This window comes from Mauremys mutica, chromosome 2 (assembly GCF_020497125.1).
Source record: "Mauremys mutica isolate MM-2020 ecotype Southern chromosome 2, ASM2049712v1, whole genome shotgun sequence".
Lineage (NCBI taxonomy): Eukaryota > Metazoa > Chordata > Testudines > Geoemydidae > Mauremys > Mauremys mutica.
Genome location: NC_059073.1, coordinates 133943424 through 133964027, shown reverse-complemented (window position 1 = coordinate 133964027; position 20604 = coordinate 133943424). Strand labels below are relative to the sequence as shown.

The 20604-nt window shown below is 42.1% G+C and overlaps 1 protein-coding gene across 3 annotated transcripts in view; it reads left to right on the top strand.

The window, feature by feature from the left end:
- Positions 1–20604, top strand: part of KCNU1 (potassium calcium-activated channel subfamily U member 1) — a 94483-nt gene that overhangs the window by 53809 nt on the left and 20070 nt on the right. For all 3 annotated transcript variants that reach the window (XM_045003297.1, XM_045003296.1, XM_045003298.1), the window contains 3 exons: positions 8053–8152; positions 11616–11840; positions 12426–12603. In XM_045003297.1, the coding sequence (XP_044859232.1) occupies positions 8053–8152; positions 11616–11840; positions 12426–12603 (503 nt within the window). The remainder of the gene's footprint in view (positions 1–8052; positions 8153–11615; positions 11841–12425; positions 12604–20604) is intronic.

Sequence of the window (20604 nt, the reverse complement as noted above, 5' to 3'; positions counted from 1 at the left end):
CTAAAAATCACATGATATGCTGCTGTGTAGCTGGGTCCCAGCTTTTGCTGGATATTGGCCTTAGTGAAAAATCACTCCTATCATCGAAGATCTTGACTAACCCAAGTTCTATTCTTTAGATTATTTTGCTATTAATTACGTCATGATAAGTGGGGGGAAGTAGCTGATGGCACTAAGTTACAAATTATCCCAAATGTTCCCAGTCACTATTCTCCTGCAAACTTTGACAGGTTGGAAGTGATTAGTACAATATTGCAACACTCAACATGTGTTTACAAGACAGTGATCTGTTCCATGATGGCTTCCAGATGTGTGAGTGTGTGCAATTTCATAATTCAAGAACAGATTCTGTTGCCCTCCACAGATCCCCCCATCAGGATGTTCAGAAGCACTGTTCATAATTAAATTAACCCACTAACTAGCCATGCAAATTCTGATAAGCAGTGACCAAAAAAAACCAAAAAAACAAAAAAGAGGGAACTGTTAAGAAGTTCTCAGAAAAACAAGGTTGTCATTGGAGATTATTGGTCATTATGACCAGATTTGTTTTTCCCTGTTTGCCAAGTTCAGCGTTGTTCCTTCATACATATCAAGTGCTTTGGGGTTTTAATTAAATAATTAGGGGCCAAATTCTGCCACCCGTGCTCAAGCTGAGTGGTGCCTTACTCTCTGATCAGTCTGTCACCGAGAAAAGCCACTGCTGAAAGTGTGAGTAGCAGAATCAGGCCCTACTTTTTTAAAGTTAGCATCCACCCCATTCTGATTGACAATGGGCTTGAATCCAAAACTTTGCACTGTAAATCTCTGTGGTCATTTTCCATCAGTACAGCTGTGTGTAAAGTTCTCTCATAGTATAAAACCAGCCAAATATGGGCTTTTCACCAATTTCCACCATAAGGCAAACCACAGCACTTCTTCAGCAGTGTACCTTCAGAAGTTTGTGCTGTGAGTAAAAGGCATTTTTCCTCATCTCGGTGAAAATGGTTCAATTTAAATCAGTGGTACAGTGACATGAAATAAGTTGGAATGCAGGGAGGGTGGGAAGGAACCATGAGCAGGACACCACAGAGAACAGTAGTTTTGACAGTATCGTATCAGGACAATACCCCTTCAAAATGATGTTCTGGCAATCATGGGTGATGTCACAGCTGGTGAATTGAGTGTATCTGTGTGTTTGGAGGAGGGAAGTGGGGGTTGGGTCCCAGACTAACCTAGTTAGGGGCTGCCAGAGTCCTGAAGCTGATACGACTCTGAGTCAGTGGTTTGCAATTTTAAACCATCTCTCAGTTGCAATACGTTATACATAGGTGTGGGCAGGACAGCGTTTTTAATGGCCCTACAGTAACCCTTGGGAACTTCAGCAGAGATCTCAAAATGGACACCACTCATAATGATCTATTGTTTTCTGTTAAAACAATTTGCAGACACACACATTCAATCTGCAACCGGGGCGTCTGGCTTTGTTGTGATAATGGTGTGGTTATTAAACACGTCAGTGCTGGAGTTATGGCACCTGGCTTTTATCTGCGTGCTGCACAACGTGTCCTTGTACAGTAAAGTGCTAGCAACCTTTCTGAGGAAGCTAATTAGAGTGGAGGGCAGAGAGGGGACATACAGATCAGATGACCGGCTTACTAAGGAAGGTCAAACAGCTTCATAGTGTTTAGAGGTGGAAAGGACCCATGAGAGCACCTAGGCCATCTCGCCAACAGTGCAGCATTGTTACCTATTGTACATTTGCACCCACATTTTGTTCACAGAGTTGCTAACTCATGATTTTATGACAAATCATGTGATATTTGGTGTTTTTATTAAAGCCCAGCTCCTGCAGTCATGTAATAATCTGTAATAATCATGTAATTTCATTTAAAACAAAAGTTGCTAACCTTGTGGTTACAGAGAACTTTATTCTTGTAGTTAAACATAAAGCAACTGGCACAATGCTGGTGCTGTCTCAGGCTATGTCTACACTACAGCCTATGCTGGAAAAACTTATGTTGCATGGCGGTGTGAGTATTTCAGACCCCTGAGCTACGTAAATTACACCAGCATAAGCATTTGTGTGTACAGCGCTATATCGTTGGGAGAGCTTCTCCCGTCCACATAGCTTATACCATTCACTGAGGTGGTTTTTTTTTATGCCGCCGGGAAAGCTCTTTCCCATCGGCATAGAGCATCTTGACCAGAGCGTCTGGTATAGCTGTGCTGCTGCAGCGTGGTATGTCTCAATATGGCCTTGCTGTGGCTTAATGGATTAGACTAGGAGTTAGAAAATCTGGGTTCTGATCTCAGCCCTTCTATCCACCTAGTGTGTGACTGCAGGTAAATCACTTTCCATCCTGTCTCTGTCTTGTCAGTTCATATTGAAAGCTTTGGGGGGCAGGGATTGCCCCTTACACTGTGCAGGCAAAGCACGTAGTATAATAAGGCCCTGATCTCAGCTGTGGCCTTTAGGTGTTTCTGTACTATAAATAAAATTGTCTGTTGCAACTTTAGTGATACCTGTGTAACTCCACTCACTTCACTGGGGGTTGCATGTATGTTGTTAAGGAGCTGTTTGGTTCAATGGATACAATTACAATACTTTTTTCTAAAAGGCTTATTTTTTAGATAGGTTTTACTTGTTGCTCGATATGTTTGTTAACTGTTTGTTGCAATACTACAAATAATGATACTTTGCAATTATGCACAGCTCCTCTGCATACATTAATTAATTACACCTCACAGTTCCATGCAAAGTACGTAAACCACTTTGATCCATTATGATTGAAGTGATATAAATTAATCTGTGATGATGAATAAGCAGTATTCTCACAATGCAGCCATGGCCATGAAAGGAAGACTGTGTAGCAACCTGCTCAGGCACAGTCAATTTTTGATTTGTGTTTGAAGCCCCACTCCTCCTTGAAGTATAAGACTAACATATGTGCGGTGCAATATCTGGGAGTGATTAAAAAAACAATAAAGAGGATTCCCAAATGGGATGTGAACTGAATAGCCTATATTCCATGCATTAACTCATTCACGAGCCTCAACATGCAGAAGACAATGGAACGATGTCCAGGCTGGTGGGATGAGGACTTTCCAAGCTCCAGCTGTTGAATCAACCTGCTTGCTTCATTCAGGTACCCAGAGATTTCTTCTTTCTGAAATCTTCTGCAATGGCCCGTCAGGGATTTACCATGTGTGTTAGTTGTTCAGGCATAATCAAGAAATTCTTCCATCCACCACTAATGGTAGGATGCTTTGCATTCAGTCTTATGTCCTTTTCCTCTCCTCATTACAACACTGGGAGACAGAAGGCAGCATTGTGTTCCGAGGATTTGCAAAGGTTCTCGGCTTGCCGAAGCCAAGGGAATACAAGTAAGCAAAGAACTCAGCAAACACCAAAAAAAAAAAAACCTGACACCAAGACTCACTTCAAGCACATTCTCTTATGTGAGAATGAAACATCCAAGGTCATAATGCTGCAGGCTGGGGATTCAAAAAAGATTTCAGAGCTTTGCAAAGACATTGTGAAGGATTTAAAGATAGCTTATCAGCAGGACGTTGTTGGCAGTTGGAGATATGATAAAAAGGCTTCCATTCCTGTCTTGCAATGCTATAAACAACTGTTAATCACTTATGCTAGTTCAAAGTTCTCATATGAAGTTTGAAACATAATGGATCTGTCTGTCTTCTAGCATACCTTGGAGCTGAGGTACTGATCTAGTGTTCACTAAGACGTGACTGATGAGTTTCTGTTACAATTTTGACTATGAGTTGATATAGGAAAAGAACAAACTTCGCTATCAAACTGTAGTTATCTATCTACCTATCATTTCAACTCTGGAGCACCTGTGATGGCTGCCATCCTGGCTGACACACAGGGGATTAAATTGGGGACCTCTAGAGCTGAAAGCACAAGTCTTTCTACGGCTTGGTTAAACAGCCAAGCATTGTCAGGTGAGGCTATAAAAGATTCATATTCTGGGTGGATCAGACACAGAGTGGGACCTGGAAACACCCCCACATCTGGGACCTGGAAACACCCCCACATCCCTACGCATCCATCCACAAGTGGGATATGCATCTATCTCCAGATTTTCAAACATTCAGCACTCAGAATTGTGGCCAGATTTTCAAGCAGCTCAGCTCCCATTCAGGCATCTAAACAAGGCTCAGCTTTTCCGAAGCACTCAGTAAGCAGCAGCTCTTATTCTGACACCCAAAGCCAGATTTTTGAAAAAGCCCAGCACCGAACATTCTCAGCCCTTTTGAGAAATTTGGCCCCAACAGTAAGTGACAAGCTCTTGAAAAGCTGGCCCTGAACTCTTTTGATAATCTGGCCCTAAGCATCTATATACCAGTAAGTGACAGAGAGGTAGCCGTGTTAGTCTGGTTCTGTAAAAGCAGCAAAGAATCCTGTGGCACCTTATAGACTAACAGATGTTTTGCAGCATGAGCTTTCGTGGGTGAATGCCCACTTCGTCGGATGCAAGAGTGGAAATTTCCAGGGGCAGGTAAATATAAGCAATCAAGAAGCAAGCTAGAGATATGATATCCATCTGTATTTGTGCAAGTTTCTTCATGAGGTTGATGGATTTCCACTCCATACGGCTAAATGCAGTGCCTTGCATGGTGTCAAGTATCAGAGAGGTAGCCGTGTTAGTCTGGTTCTGTAAAAGCAGCAAAGAATCCTGTGGCACCTTATAGACTAACAGACGTTTTGCAGCATGAGCTTTCGTGGGTGAATGCCCACTTCGTCGGATGCAAGAACTTGCACAAATACAGATGGATATCATATCTCTAGCTTGCTTCTTGCTTGCTTATATTTACCTGCCCCTGGAAATTTCCACTCTTGCATCCGACGAAGTGGGCATTCACCCATGAAAGCTCATGCTGCAAAACGTCTGTTAGTCTATAAGGTGCCACAGGATTCTTTGCTGCTTTTACAGAACCAGACTAACACGGCTACCTCTCTGATACTTGACACCATGCAAGGCACTGCATTTAGCCGTATGGAGTGGAAATCCATCAACCTCATGAAGAAACTTGCACAAATACAGACAGATATCATATCTCTAGCTTGCTTCTTGATTGCTTATATTTACCTGCCCCTGGAAATTTCCACTCTTGCATCTGACGAAGTGGGCATTCACCCACGAAAGCTCATGCTGCAAAACGTCTGTTAGTCTATAAGGTGCCACAGGATTCTTTGCTATATACCAGTAAGACTCTTTTCCCCACTTTCAAATTCCTAAAATCTAAGTGTAGGCTGATTTATTCCTCTTCCAAGGAAAGCAGATTTCTGCAAGGATCATGCCATTTGCAGAGCATATAGCAGAAGGGAACCTTAGTTAAAGAATGGTGAGCTAAATTACAATCCCCTTTGCTTTGGCAAGGACATCAGGTGGATGCCTTTATGATGAAGTGGGTTTCTTGCAGTCTTTTTTTTTTTTTTCATCTCAGGGTTCCAACAGGTGTTTCCTCCAAGGCATATATGTTTCCTATAATATTGGAATGAAGGGAGATGTCACCCATGATGGCTTGTATATATAGATGATGGTTTTATTATGACAGAAAACGGGTGCACTGATTGATTGGTAGAGCTGAGTAGAGTAAAAAGAGCTTGTGAGAAGACTGTCTCTAACTTGCCAAAATACCATTTAATCACTGGCTGGGACATTCATTATCTGGGCAGCAGGGAGGAGGCCTTGAATACTGGGGAGGAGCAGTATGGCTAATGGACAAAAGTGTCTTTATTTGGCATCAGACTGTACAGAGACACTGGAGAGATTTAAAGGGATGCAGGTTTATTTATTCCCCTGGATATATCAATTACTGTAGACAGTTCTGTTTAGAGAACAAGTTTAGACTATCTCCCTGTCTCATAACACTAGAACAAAAGGAAAGCAAATAAAATTGGAAAATGAAAAATTCAAAACTGATACAAGGATTTTTTTTTAATGCAACCTATAATTAGGTAGCGGAACTCACTGCCAGAGCATGTCATTAAGGCCAAGAATTTAGCAAGATTCAAAGAGGGACTAGACATTTACATGGTAGCAATAATATCTAGAGTTTTAATAGTTAATAATAATTAAATTCGGAAGAGATATAAGACCTTATGGTTCAGTGTTTAAGACAGTCTCTAAAGTGAGACCATCATGAGGGCAGATTATCCCATATCTGCCATGGGTGAGGGTTCTTGCACTTTCCTCTGAAACATCTGGTGCTGGTCCTTGCTGGACTGTGCTAGCTAAGAGAGAACAGGGTTAAGAAGGCACTGCAGGTCTGCAATGGAGCCAGCTCTCTGACTTCTGATTAAAATTAAACTCAGCACATGTTCTAATATCTTGAACATGTTGCAGAGAAGGCTTGCAGGCTGCTTGGCAAGCTGCAGTCATTACAGCTTTGCTCAGTGCCATTAATGGACCCTTTGTGGCTTTTATATTTTGTGCTGGTCTCATGATGGGTGAATGTTTATAAAACCTAGAAACATGTTAATTTAAAAAGAACAAGGCAACCCATTCTAACGAGGACACCCTGGGGCTTTGTTATTATTTCCTTAGACTAAGGTTGGTGAGCTAGCAGCAGCCAACTGGAACTTCCAGCCTGGTCTTTGATGAGGTCTCCTGTGGAAAGAAACAGACTCAGAAAGGCCCTGCAAGCCTCATAAAGGAATGTCACCCTTTCCCTTCACACCTCCCTCCTGCCCCCGCAACACCCTCCCATTCAGTGAACCTCACCTTGCTAATTCTGTTTAGATGAGAGATTACTGACACATGGTCTACACCAGCAAGGTATGCCGGTATAACTGCGTTGTTCACCATGAATGATGTAGTGATACCAACCTAATTCCTGGTGTAGACTGTGCTATATCAATGGGACGGGGGGCTTCTCCTGTCGACATAGCTACCACTTCTTTGGGAGGTGGAGTACCTAGCCAGTAAAAGAAGCCCTCCCATTGGCATTGGTAGCATCTTCACTAAAGCACTACAGCGACACTGCTGCCTTTTAAGAGTAGACAAGCCCTAAGACATGTCAAATAGGAAGGGGTAGTACCTCGGCTGGTGCAGGCTCATGTAATTCTATGGAAGCAATGGAGCTATGCCAATTTACGCTAGCTGAAGATCTAATCCCGTAAGTGTTTTTTTTTAATTCCCCCATTATTGTGGTCATTACAGTCATAGGGTGATCAAGTAGATTTTGTACCTGACTTGACAAATGTTCTTGACAATTGCTCAAGGTTGATTTTACCCCAACTTTAGAACCAGAGAAAATCGTTCTGAGTGAATTATTTATTCAACACATTTCACCTCTTTTTCTGTTCAAGAGTTGGCGGTGATCAGATAGTGATTTACTCATAATTATCTGTCATTCAGAAGTATTCTCCAAACAATTCTTGAGGTGAGGAACAGTAACATCACAACATTCAGAATTTAACCTGATTGGATATGTAAGTCACATGGTCTTGTTTCTGCTCCCTGATTAGATGAGTATAACACTTTGAAGCACAACTACATATCTGAAATGTACTTTCTGTCAATACACTGCAACATCGTCCTGATCCAAAACTCATTGAGTCAATGGAAAGGTTCCTGTTGATTTCATTGGGTTTTGGGGCTAGACCAGGGTTGCATAAAAATCGCTCTTTCCACGAACATCCCTGCTGATGAACTCGATGCTTAGAGTATTCAGGGGAAGCAAGCACAAAACAGCCACTAGAACCATCCATATAATAATTCAAAGAAATATTTGATGAATATGTTTTCCCTGCATTTGCTTGGCTCTACACAGCACATTAACAAGAGGATTCATCTAAATAATCCCCTCTTGTGTTCTCTAAATTGCTCCACCATCACTGTAACCATGTACCATCAGGGACAAGACAGGGCTCTTGTGTGTAATGTACAGCTCCACACAACTGATCTGCCTTGCTGCAGTGGGACAGACTAGCCATGAGTCAGACAAAGATGGGTTTTTGCCAACAGGTACAAAGATCATTTCAATGTGGCTAAACTGTCACCATGGCTGCGATGTAGCTGATCAGTTGCTCTGTCTATTTAGGACTGCAGCTCTCGTGATAGAAGAGGATAGAAATGCTTTGCTGGATTCAACAGGAATGTTCCACTGGTGCGAGGCTGTCCCATTGGAACAGGCTATCCTGGTAGGTGTGGTGTAATTAGCTAGGCTGTATGGAACTAGCATGCCTTTTTAAATATCGAAGGGCTCTGCTGTCTGCAGAGGTTGATACCCACTGTGTACTCAGTACCAAGGACATTCACACCTGCACTGTTCACTCACTCACTTTACTTGTGTTCTTTCTTGTTCTCTTCGGGATACACTGTGCCCTTTAGACACTGATCTATGCTACGAGACCCTGAGGGTTGAGCCTCAGGGACAGGTGGGAATGGGAATGTCTGGAAGCTGTACCATCCTTGAGGGTGTTCCATCTTCTCCGGCTGGTTGTTATTATTAGTACGACAGTAGCATCTGGAGGCTCCAACCAAGACAAAGACCCCATCATGCTAGGCACTGACATGCACACAGGAGACCGTCCCTCTCCCGAAGAAGGTATATGCTACATGCAGAAGACAGGGATAAGAGTGTTATCCCCATTTTACGGATGGGAATCTCAGGCTGAGAGCGGCTAAGTGACTTGCCCAAGGTCATACAGGGTGTCTGTGGCTGAGCTGGGAATTGAACCCCAACCTTTCTAGGGCTATATGCGGGGCACAGAGAGGGGGCTTTTTTTAATATATCTCTAATATAATACATAATCGCTCCTCAGCAAAGCCTTTCCTATGCAGCACGAGTGGGGAGGCAGCTGGTTCACTAGAGGGTCCTGGCAGGTAGGCAAAGGGGAAACTGATTTTCAAATATTTTGTTTTTAAAATGACTTAATTGCAAATTTCAAGACTTTCTGTGTTCTGATTTTACCAGTCTGGGAATCTTTAAACTTTTTTTTTTAGTTCATTTATTTACTATAAGTGTTAGTCTTTTAAAAGAACAAAATTCCATTTAGAAATGGCAGGCGGTGCTCTGAGCTGCCAGGATGCTGAGAGGAGGCAACCAAATCTTGCAGTGAGGTGATCAAAGATTTCATCAGACATACAGAATGTTCAAGCTGTTCCGCCAGCTGGGAGACTTGCAGCCGGTTGGAATTCATGCTGCTTGAAATGCAGCATCCTCCTTCTGAGCATGTAAAAGGATCCTAAAACCCATCAACCTCCAAAACAGAAAGGGATAAATATCCGAAAAGCCTGGAGGCTCAGGTCAGATAAACCAAGTGTAGCATTTTCAAAAGCACCTAAGTTCCATTTTCAAATACTTAGCGTATGTCTACACTTGGGGCTGGGGATTCCCAGCTCGAGAAATCATATCAGCACTAGGTCTGATCAAACCAGTGTGCTAAAAATAGAGTGTAGCCACAGCAGTGCAAGAAGCCTGAGGTGCTAACCAACACAGCTACGTACGTAGCGTCTCAGGTGGATATGTGCTAGGGTGGTGAGCCGCTCCCGTTACTCATGCTATGCTCTTTTTAGTGCACTAGCACTATCAGCGCTAGCACCAGTGTGATTCTTTAAGCTGGGAATTACACCCCAAGCGTGTAGACATGTTTCTCCAAAATGACATGCCAGTCCCTGTTGCTCACTTATTATACCAAACTTGCTCCTGTTGATCTAGCAGTTGCATACAGTATTTCTTTCTGCAGATTCCAGCAGCCATAGTTTTTCCAATTGTTCCTATTAAATACACTATATAATAGATTGTGTTTTTTAATTGTTTAGCTCCATTCAACAAATTAATCATTGGACTTAAGGCATGTTGCATTAAATACAGCTGAAGGTTTCATTATTCAATATAAACTAATCCAATTAGTTAGAGACAATCATTTAATTTAGTTATGATTGTAATCTCTCATCAGGAAAGTTTCCTCTGCCATAATGCTTTTGTTTCTCTGGGAAGAAAAGCGGTTGGGGAAAGAATGTTATGAGGACTTACTAATTTGACACCTCATTGGCTAAGGTGGACACACACCATATACATACATTGACAGCTCTTGACTGGTTAATGTGGACACATACCATGTACCAATCAAATAAGGCTTCCTCAGTCACATCTCATTACTCAACACCTCGTCATGCAGAGAGGATGATGAAAACAACCGTGTAGTGTGTCACAAGGAAACATGACGTCACAGAACCAGAAATGCAAAACCCAAATATACATCTGGTCAAAAAATAGGGAAACAAATTCCATAACATGATTGCTCTGCCTCTCCCCTGATCTATGTGATTTAAATGAGATGACAATGACTAACCATGTCTTCCTGTGCATTTGTACCTTGCCGTGCACAATGGGGCCCCAACCCTGAAATTAATAATAAATACATAACTGGATAAATATGATCCTATGCAAATAACAAATTGGCCAAAGTTGTTGTTGTTATTAATCATATTGACTTCAGTAGTGCCTAGGAACCAAGCAAGAATGGGGGCTCATGCACAAACACAGGGTAGCAGACACAGCATGGGGAACATGGTATAAAACACAAGCAGAGAGAACAGTGTGCAGGCAGCAGATGTCATATTAGTGCTACAATTTAAAGTATGTATGTATTTATTTATTTGGGGGTGGGTTTGGTTGGGAAGATATCGGATAAATGGACAGAAAAGAAGGGAGCGGGGACCCTGAAGGGAAGGGGCTTGAGGGGGACACAGATGAGAGGAGCAGTAAAGCTGAGGTGAATAGACTGTGGGGGAGGGGAATGAAGAGGGTTTAAAATTGTGTATGTACATCACTGCTCTCTACTGGAGGGACTAAGAACTGCTCCACTGTGAGTTGTAGGCCCTATACTGCTAATAGCTTGCTCCAAGCAATACTGCTCTGTGCTTTTGGAGCAAGATGATTGGAGTTCTAATCCCACCATTGCAATGAAGTACTGATTAGCCATGATATGGAACACACTCAAAACCTTAGCACTGTAGGAGAAGCCAGTGCAGAAAGGGTAGGGAGTGTCCCTTTAAAATCCAGAACTCTGGCTGAGCACAGCAGAGGAATGGGTTCTAATCTGGTGTCTAGGTAAAATTCTTCTGTTTGCAGCAATCAGCCTGTGTTTTCTGACAGGAAGTTGCAAGCTTCATGGAATTTACTGCTCATGTGTACTGAGAGGAGCACACTTCACAGCAATGTATGTGTGGGTGAGGGGGAGAGATTTTGACCACAACTTCAAGGTGAACTTTCAACCCTTAGTGAAAAAGTTCCTTGTATCTGTAATATCCATGCACAGCTAACAGGACCTTACTTTTTAAAGGCTCACCTGAAAGACTCATAAATACAACACTGTCTAGCATTTATTTTACCATCTTAGAAGACTGTAGGGCTCAGCAGATACTGTTGGGATTTGAACATGTAGCTCACCTCACCCTTGTAAGCTATCTTCTCTGCTATGTTGTATTCCTGCCACCAAAACTTTAGGGGAGTGAGTTTGGACTCAAAGAACTTATGAGGAATTGTTTCATTTTATACAAAATCTGATTCTATGGCAAGGGTATTATCCAGTAAGGAAATGATCCAAGAAAAATGTAAAAAACTAGCAGCATGGGGGTTGTTCTGTTTTAATTTAGAAGCACCAGGGACAAACTACTTCACCTCTGCATGATCATATCGTGGTTTGTGTCTTTGGAGATGCTAACTCGACATTGATTGGGCTACGGAACTTTGTGATGCCTTTACGAGCCAGTAACTTCACTTACCAGGAGCTGAAAGACATCGTCTTTGTCGGGTCTCTGGAATATATGAAAAGAGAGTGGAAATTTATCCAGAATTTCCCAAAGCTGCTATTATTCCCGGTAAGAATTTCTCTGTTCAGTCTCTCACTTTCTCTCTGTCTCTCTCTCTCATACACACACTCACACCATTTTTAGACCATTTTAAAGTTCAATATGTTTTTAGTAACCATGTGCAAAACTCCAATGTTGACACTTTCCCCTTATGATGGGACTTTGCTTCTTTTGTCTTCCACTGGATTTTCCTTCTGCAATTCTGTATTCTCATCAGGGATGGACAAATCCGTTCAGATCCAACAAGAACTTAACTGATCCTCTGCCCCAAAACTTGAACCTGAACCCAAAAATTTCTTGAGAAATTTTCACTTCTCCGAAGTTTGTTTTCTTTTACGGGTGCCTCTGCACTCTCTGGTTTCCTGCAGAAGCACAGAGAACCTGCTCCCCAGAAGAAGTGGGAAGGTATCCAAAATTTCACAAGAGAAGCTCAAAGCTTTTGCAGTTTCTACTTCTGTTTCTGGACCTTTGCTGGTGAGAGGAATGTTGGAGAAGTTTCTGAAATGTGTTTGCTTATCTGAACCAAACCTATGACCCTTTAATGTTCACCCTTCTCTCAGTCTCATACTCCAATTATCTGTCCTTTTCTACCAGGGCAGCGCTCTCTCCTGTGCAGACCTGAGGGCAGTTAACATAAGGTACTGCACCATGTGTACCATCCTGTCTTCTAACCTGAGAGCTTCCACCAACCCAACTCTGGTGGACACAGAAAGCATTTTAGCCACTCTTAACATCCGGTCCATGGAGTTTAAGTGCAGTTCAACTGCTGGAGGTAAGAACTTCTCAGTTATGTAGATGAGCATCTTGATGTGATGAAGCAAGGGAAAATAAAATAATCTCTGTCTCCTCTCTCAAGCAGCAGCATTAGAAGAGGAATATTTCAGTTTACTTTTGCATAAACCTTGAAAGGGGTCAGGACTTTGCACTAACACCATCCACGATGGTAACATGCACTTTTTGTCGGCAATTTTAAGGTTTTTCAAGGTCCCACCAGTGACGGATTGTAGGTTGAAACTCTTGCCACAGTCCCTGTCCTGCTTTGTCCAACATGAAGAAGTAAAAAATGCAGCCACTGCCCTCTGTCTGCCTTAGTACTGGTGTCGGATTTGGTAGTAATCAAGGGACACAAGGTAGCAGTTCCCACTATCTTGCAGCTTTGAGGTGAGGGGCACCAGTTAAGAGCAACTCCTTGGCAAGGGTCAGGGAGAATAGGAAGCTGACTACTCTCACCAATGGGCAGTGTGTATTGGGAAATATACCCACTACCACTGCCAGGAACAACCATAGGGGCATAGGTGTCCCACAGGCCATCCTTTGGTTTCTAGGAAACCCCTTGGCATAAAATAATTGTAAAAAAAATTAAAAACAGAGAAAGCTTAAGTAATGAGGTGAGTCAGGGAGTGGGGAAGGACACTTTTCTGCTTGGCAAGCAGGTGTTTAATGGGAAGGAAAGGGCTCTGGGACCTATTCTCCACGTGCTCAGAGAGCCACCCAGTGTGTTATAGCAAAACACGACAAAGTCAAATTGAAAAATTTTATGAGGAATCATCTGTGTCCTCTCTCTCTCCACCACCCACTGGGCATTGCCCCCTCATTTACCACTGCTCTGGTAATTAGCCTATCCCTCCAAAAGATAAATACATCAGTGACTCTTCCAAATTCAGAGCAATACTTTGGGTTTCCACCTTCTGAGGATGGGGAATGAGGGGGTGCATCCATGCTTACTTCTGAAGCTTTAGTAGCTTCAATTTTGTTTGCAAAAGCCTATGTGAATGGAGCTAATGGGCAGTGGTAGATGGCAGATGCATTACACATTCCCTAACCTTCAACACAGGTAAGAGATTTGTATGTTTCCCCATGGGGGATTTTGGAGGGGGGGGGTTGCTGCTGTTTTCATCTAAGCAGCAGTTTTAGCACAGAATTGCCATGGAAGCAAAACATCCAGTCCAGCAGAATATTTATTGCATCTCTCTTCCTCCCTTCATTTGGCAAAGGAGCCAAGATTTGTCCTCCTCTTGGGAAAGGAGAAGTATTAATTAACTGAAAACGGGCTGAGAAATATATGGCTCTCCTAAGTGTTTTCCCATACTTTATTATCATTCACAAGACTTTTAAAACAATGGCTGTGCCAAAGGAAAGATTAGAGTAAGGCAGAGACACGTTTTTAAATAATAAATTGACAAAACAATATGAATATAGGACTAAAAAAGAAGAAAAAGTGACTAATAAGGGATGTCTGAGTAAGAGGTACATGTAGCTGAAACAGATATATTAGTTAAAAAGCGATCTGTACATAGGTATAAAGTTAGATCTATAGTTATAGATCTATATATCGATCATACAGATAGATAGATATACCGTGTGTGTATGTGTATATATATATATATATTTGTATCTCTCTATCCATAATAGATAGATATAGCTACTGTACATACATCTTTGTACATAGGTATGGAGAACGATCGATCTATCTATCGATCGACCTACAGGAATAAAAAGACATTTATTACTATCAATCACTGACTCTCTTCTCTTCAGCATTTTTGCCTTTATCACGAAAACTTGTGATGAGCAGAATCCAAACGCCTTACCTGCAATAACAATAATAGAGAAAAATAGAAAAACAACTCTTCCCACCCCATCTGGGCAGTTTCCTCAAGTACATTTTTACCCACCTCTCTTGGAAATACGTCTATAGCTTTGTCCATCAGAAGATTTCAGAGCCCTTTACAAACTTTAATTAACCCCAGTAAGCCCCCGGGCCGGTGGGTATTATCAATGTTTTACAATTCTTTAAACAGTTCTTTAAACTGAGGCATAAAGAAGTTAGGCAACGTGGCCCAAGTCCTCAAGGGTATTCAGGCATTGTGGGCTCAATTCCTTTGTTGATCTGGGCCCATGCCAAAGGTGTCACATCATGTCAGCAACAAGGCAGGAATAGATCTCAGATCCTCACTCCTGGGCTTTAACTACAAGACTATCCTTCCTCACACCATGTCGCTTTCCAACAATTCTGTTGGGAGATGGACAGATGACAAGATGATTTGTTCCATGGAAGCAGAGCATGTGGAATAAGATGCCTCTGATTTCCTCATTCATTAAAATGACCGAGAGGGATGGGGGGAAAAGAATCTTATATCATGGATAATGGAAAAGCTCAGTAAATGCTCAGCCCCAGAATAGGAGAAACAGGGATACTGACAAGAGTATAAGGAATCAGATTGCTTCTCTGGAGAGGGAGAAAAGGGCTAGTAGTTAGAGCATAGGAGCGAGAGCCAGGACCTCTAGGTTATGTTTCAGGGAGGGAGTCTAGTGTACTGGTTAGAGATGGGACGATTAAAAATCAGGGCTCCTGGGTTCTCTTCCTGACTTATGGATAGAGTGTGGGCTAGTGGTTAGAGCAGGGAACTGAGTGTCAGGGCTCCTGGGTTCTATTTATGGGTTTGGGAAGGAGTGGTTAGAGCAAGAATCCTGGCATCAGGTCTATTCTTATCCTTACCACTGACTTGCTGTGTGTCCTTGGGCAACTACCTAGCCATTCTGCACCCCAATTGTACACCTCTGTAATCAAAGTTATAGGATTGTTGTGAAGCCAAATTAATTACCATTGGCAACATGAGTTGAGATCTTTGGCCGAGAGGCAATGTGGAAATGCAAATTATTCTTGTTTTTATTACTCATTACTGTGATCAGTTCTTTCTAAAAAAATAATCTGAATAAAAGGAAAGAGATTCTGTCACCACTGAGTCGAACAGCTTTGGCATCTTCTGACAAAAGACTGAGTTCCCCAACATGATCCCTTTCTATCTATTCTAGGTTTTTCACTCAGGTATATATAAGGTGCCTCTCTCCTAACTCACTTTTTAGTGAGTTCTGGATCCCTAAAGTGACTACAATCCCAATTTCATAGATCCTTGGCTACTCAGTTAAGGTCATTTCTCAGATTTACACTGTTTTCTGGGGACAGAAAAGTAGTATTCACTTAAAGGACATTATCATCAATAAAAAAAAAAACTTTTTCCTGAGCCAGCCATTAAATCTGTTTAGTGATTCACCTTCTGAGTATAAATTAGCTCTTTCCTCTTTCTAGATTCATTAGATGTGTTGTTAAAATATCCAGCCCACTTTCTTCCTTGCTGCTGTAATTATTTTTAATTATAGGCCCAGATCCTGCAGCTGGGTCCACCTGTAGGAAGTCCCTGCTGATCCAACAAAAGATTGAAGCCATATTTTACACTCCTATAGGGCTTTTCATATGAAGATCTCAAAACCGTCTTATAGACATTTACCCCCTAGGAAGAAGTAAATTATTATTACACTCCATTTGCAAATGGGTAAATCAAGTCACAGAGAGGTTATATGGTTAGCCAGCAGGTTATGAACTAAGGTGGAGAGAGGTTGGAGTAGAACCCAAGTGTCCCAGCTCCCACTGCTATAATCACTAGATTCACTGTTTCCTCTTAATTATTTTGTAGTCCACCTGTAAAAATCAAAATAGTGGTCAGTAAAGGCATCAGTGGTTAAAGACAGGAGATACAGTAAAAATGTTACTTTTTTGAATGACTATTTCTTTTTAATAACCTCACATATAAAAACAAAAGTTCCCAGCCTTGCTAGATCAGATAGTCCTGTACTTGAAAGCTGCCCTTAGGCTGTCTGAAGGGTCAATCCAGGAAGTAACTAAGGTACCTATGCATTAAGTATCTAAATCCCCAGGTGTGGCACCAAATCTCCTGCTTGGCTGCCACCTAACTTTGTAGACACCTAAATTCACTCAGTGCCTAGCTTTCCTCTGTAAAAATCCCGTAAGTGCCTAAGCTTTAGACTCTGGCATTCACTCACTGCTGCTCCACTGTCTATGCTGTGCCACCTATCTCCCACCAAAACCTCAGAGTGACTCCGGAGCTGGGGGAAAGATAGGCATTCGGCAGCCTAAGTCACGTGCAAGGCACAATCCAGTAGGCTTCCTCTGAGCACATCTACTGGATTGGGTCCCATTCAAAAGCCAGCTGGAGGAGGAGGTAGTGGTACCCACTTTATAACTGTTACTCATGTGGGAGACCCAGGTTTAATTCCCCCATCTGTCAGCAGAGAGAAAGGATTTGAATAGAGGGGGTCCCACCTCTCAGGAGCAGGTCTAACCACAGAGCTATGGGATAGTCTGATGTGGGGCTCCTTCAGTGTCTCCTGCTGAAGCTGTTCCACTGTGGATAAATAACAAGTGATTGGAGTAGGTAGACAGGTCCTCTCCCACCTTCCAGGTGGATTCCTAACCACTATACTAGAGGGTCATTCCCTCTTTCTCTCTGACTGTTCCATGGGAGGAGTGGGGCTTAGAACGCCCCATCAGCTAGCTTAGGTGGCTCCCTGCCTCGCATGCTGGCTTTTGTGGATCACATTCTGAGGCACCTCTGTTTCCCCATGCATTGTTAGTAGGGAATCTAGATGCCTAACCTGGCTTTATTGATCACAGTGCTGTCCCTGTGATTTTCTAGGCACTTAAAAGTTAGGTGTTATAACATTCAGCGTTGCAATGCCTAAATTGCTTCATGGATCCTACCCTAGGTGGCTAACTTGATTAGCCACTTTTGAAATTCCCAGTAGGTGCCTATTTGCATATTTAGATACCTAAATACCTTTGAAAATCTGGCCTCAAGTGCAAATTAGGGTTGATCTTTCCTTTCTTTATGAGCATTGTTACAGCAGGGCCACTGTGTGTAGTGCTGAAGGGGTTTAAAATCTCTTGCAATAAAATTCTAGCAGGTAGCTCCCTGCTGCTGAGATTATCTCAGGTGGCATTAGTTGAGGGGAATACTTCCAGGTGAAACAGCTGAATAATGCTAGCAACTAAGGAACCTCATGAGGTCAGCTGATGATCCAAATATAAATGAGGAAGGGTGGGGGGTTTCTATTCTCTGTCTCCATTTTGGTGAGGTGAGGGGGAAAAGAAATGAGCTTGGTTACTTGATTTAAGCCAAGTAAAAGAACTAGAAGGGGATAGGGGAGAGAAAAGAGCCCACAGAGATAGATGATGTCCAAACAGTTTGCTAAACACAGCTGATGTGAGGCTGGCAAAACCATTTATGCGGGGGCTCTATCTCAAAAGATCCCTGATCTTGCAAACACTTAAACACATGTTTAAGTTTAAGATGCAGATAGTCCCATTGACTTTCTTGGGACCACTATGTTCTTAAAGTTAAATGGGTGTTTGGCTTAGACTAGGGAAATTTGGACCAGTCTATATACCACACTATGGTTGCACTGCTACAAACCCCTAACACGGCTCCTTTATTTTTCTTTGATGAGGCTTTGGAGGAAGGAATGGATGTATTTATAGGCAGCCATTTTCTTATTCAGTGATTTTTAATGTGTGGAGTAGGTGCCCACAGCACAGGATAGACACCTATAGTTATATTTTGGAAGCTTGAGATGAAAATAGTAATGTAGACCTGTTCCCCAGTAGAAGCATATCAGGGCTTCTACTGTTGCAACCCACCACGGAAACTCACTAGAATAAATTGCACTAGCTTGTACAAACTCCATTTTATACTAGTACAGCACATCTAGACTGGGGTTTTCACTGGCATAGCTTGACAGTTCCAAGACAAAATTTAAAAAAACAAAAAAACCCAGTGTATACAGAATCTAACTGTTCACAGAATTGGGGTCAGGGAGGAGACATGTAGAAGATAAATAGAGAAGCAGAACTAAAGCAAGTGCAGGGGAACCAATAAATAGTCCAAATTAGTCCATCTGAAATAAGTGGGATTGCAGCACACCCATGAATGCAAGATCCTGTTTTTAGGGGATGTGGGGTTCATACCAGAGAACCAATGACTGATGAAGACCTGCCCCTGGTTTGACCCAGATTGATCTTGGGGACCAAGAGTAGAAAAGCATTGGCTGACAGTAACTATTGGTCTGGGAGGAGAGAGCATAGATTATGAAGATCTTTCTTTAACATCATCATAATCTGAGGAGCTAGCAAGTACAGAAGGGACCAATTTAAAATAGCTATTTATGTATGTTATGAAGCAGCAAGCCTGGTTTTAAAAAAGACAGTTAAAAGCTGGACTTTTCTGTGCAATATTTATCAGTTGCTGATGGACCGTTCAATTACTTGGCTGGACATCCAGCCACCTTACTGACCCTGATTCTCCATCATCCTAAACTTTGCAGCTGTAAATAAAACCACCTCATTTCAAATCCACAACCTTGCAAAAGTTGGACATTTGTCATGATTTTGAGGCAGAAGTCCTAGCTAGGTTCCTCAAAAGTTAAGTGAACATTGCCTCTTATGTCAACATTGCAGCTATATGATCTGAGTCTGGAGTTTGTAACAAAGCCTGAACCAGTCATGTGTCTTGTGGTTTTGGATTTCATCATAAACATTTCAGAGAGCTCCATCTGAGCCCACCACATCTCTTCCACACATTACCTGTCCCCAGGGGTATACAATTGAAGAGCTCTTAGTGAACCAGGCCCCCATGGAGGTCAACATTATTTACGCCCACAGGAATGACCATTTATTAGGGTCAGCTTGAATGCCAAGGGCTCCTAGTCTTTCCCATGAAAACTTTTAGGTTTTCCAGTAATGCTGTAATTATCACCCTGTCATGTCACAAAGTGAACAGGTTGGCAAACCTAGGTACTGAACTAAATAATCTGTGGCATAATCTAAATATATAACAGTAATTAAGTCTGACAACTTAATATGCTATTGAAATTCAAATGTACAGTAGTAATCTACAATTAAGTAATCTTTTGTAATAGCACCCTGCCAGTTTGTAAGATTTCAGGTACAGTGCTGTGTACTGTTTGGTAGCAAAAATATTGACATAAGGAAAATGTATCCAGGCAATGATCTGACATACATTCAAATCAGCTACTACACTATGTGCAAAGATAGAATAAAGGCAATAATTCATTTTCAGGCATTCAGCTGATGTCACCAGCAGATGTTCAGAAATGCCAGTGCATGCCCAGGAGGTGCTTTTAGTGTTGCTTCTCTGCCCCATATTTCAAATGTTTTTGGGCAGTTCTGTCACCTGAATTTAGGAATTGTCAGGATAGATTAGACCAGTGGCCCATCTAGGACCATATCAATGTCTAGACAGAGAGAAGGTTCAATGCATTTTACTTCCAGACCCAGATAATACTTCTGTTATCCCTGTTTGTTCAGCCACTTTATATAGGATTTGTAAGAGAGATGATCCACTACCCAATATCCTGTCTCTGACTGAGACGAGACCCTGCTTTTAGTCAGAGTCCCTAGTACAGTTTGGATTCTGCCATCTTTACTTGGAATAATGCCTTACTCAATGAGTGGTCCAATTAATAGTCACCTACTCAGATATTACAGTGATGGGCACTAATATAAGCACTTAGATGTTGATTGATAGAAAATAAGTAAGGGAGACAGAATCAGATCCTATCCAAACAAGAGATGGGGAAAGCAGACAATCTAGCACAGTATCTGAAAACTGTCCTTAAATAAAATGGGCCTGGTTTTCCTCTCACTTCCACTGATGTAACTCAGAACTAACTCCTTGAAGGCACCCGGATAGTGTAAAGTAAGAGGAGAATCAGGACTAATGTTTTCCAGGAGGCCTTCACATGTCTTGCTTAAACCACTGGCTTAGGTCTTGAGTTCCAAAACGCAGGCCATTTTGCTTTCCCCTTCACTTTTGCTGCACATGTCCTATCCCATTTCTTTACAGTGTCCTTCAAGGGAAAAAAAAAACCCTCGGAGTGCAAATTGGCTTACTAGGGG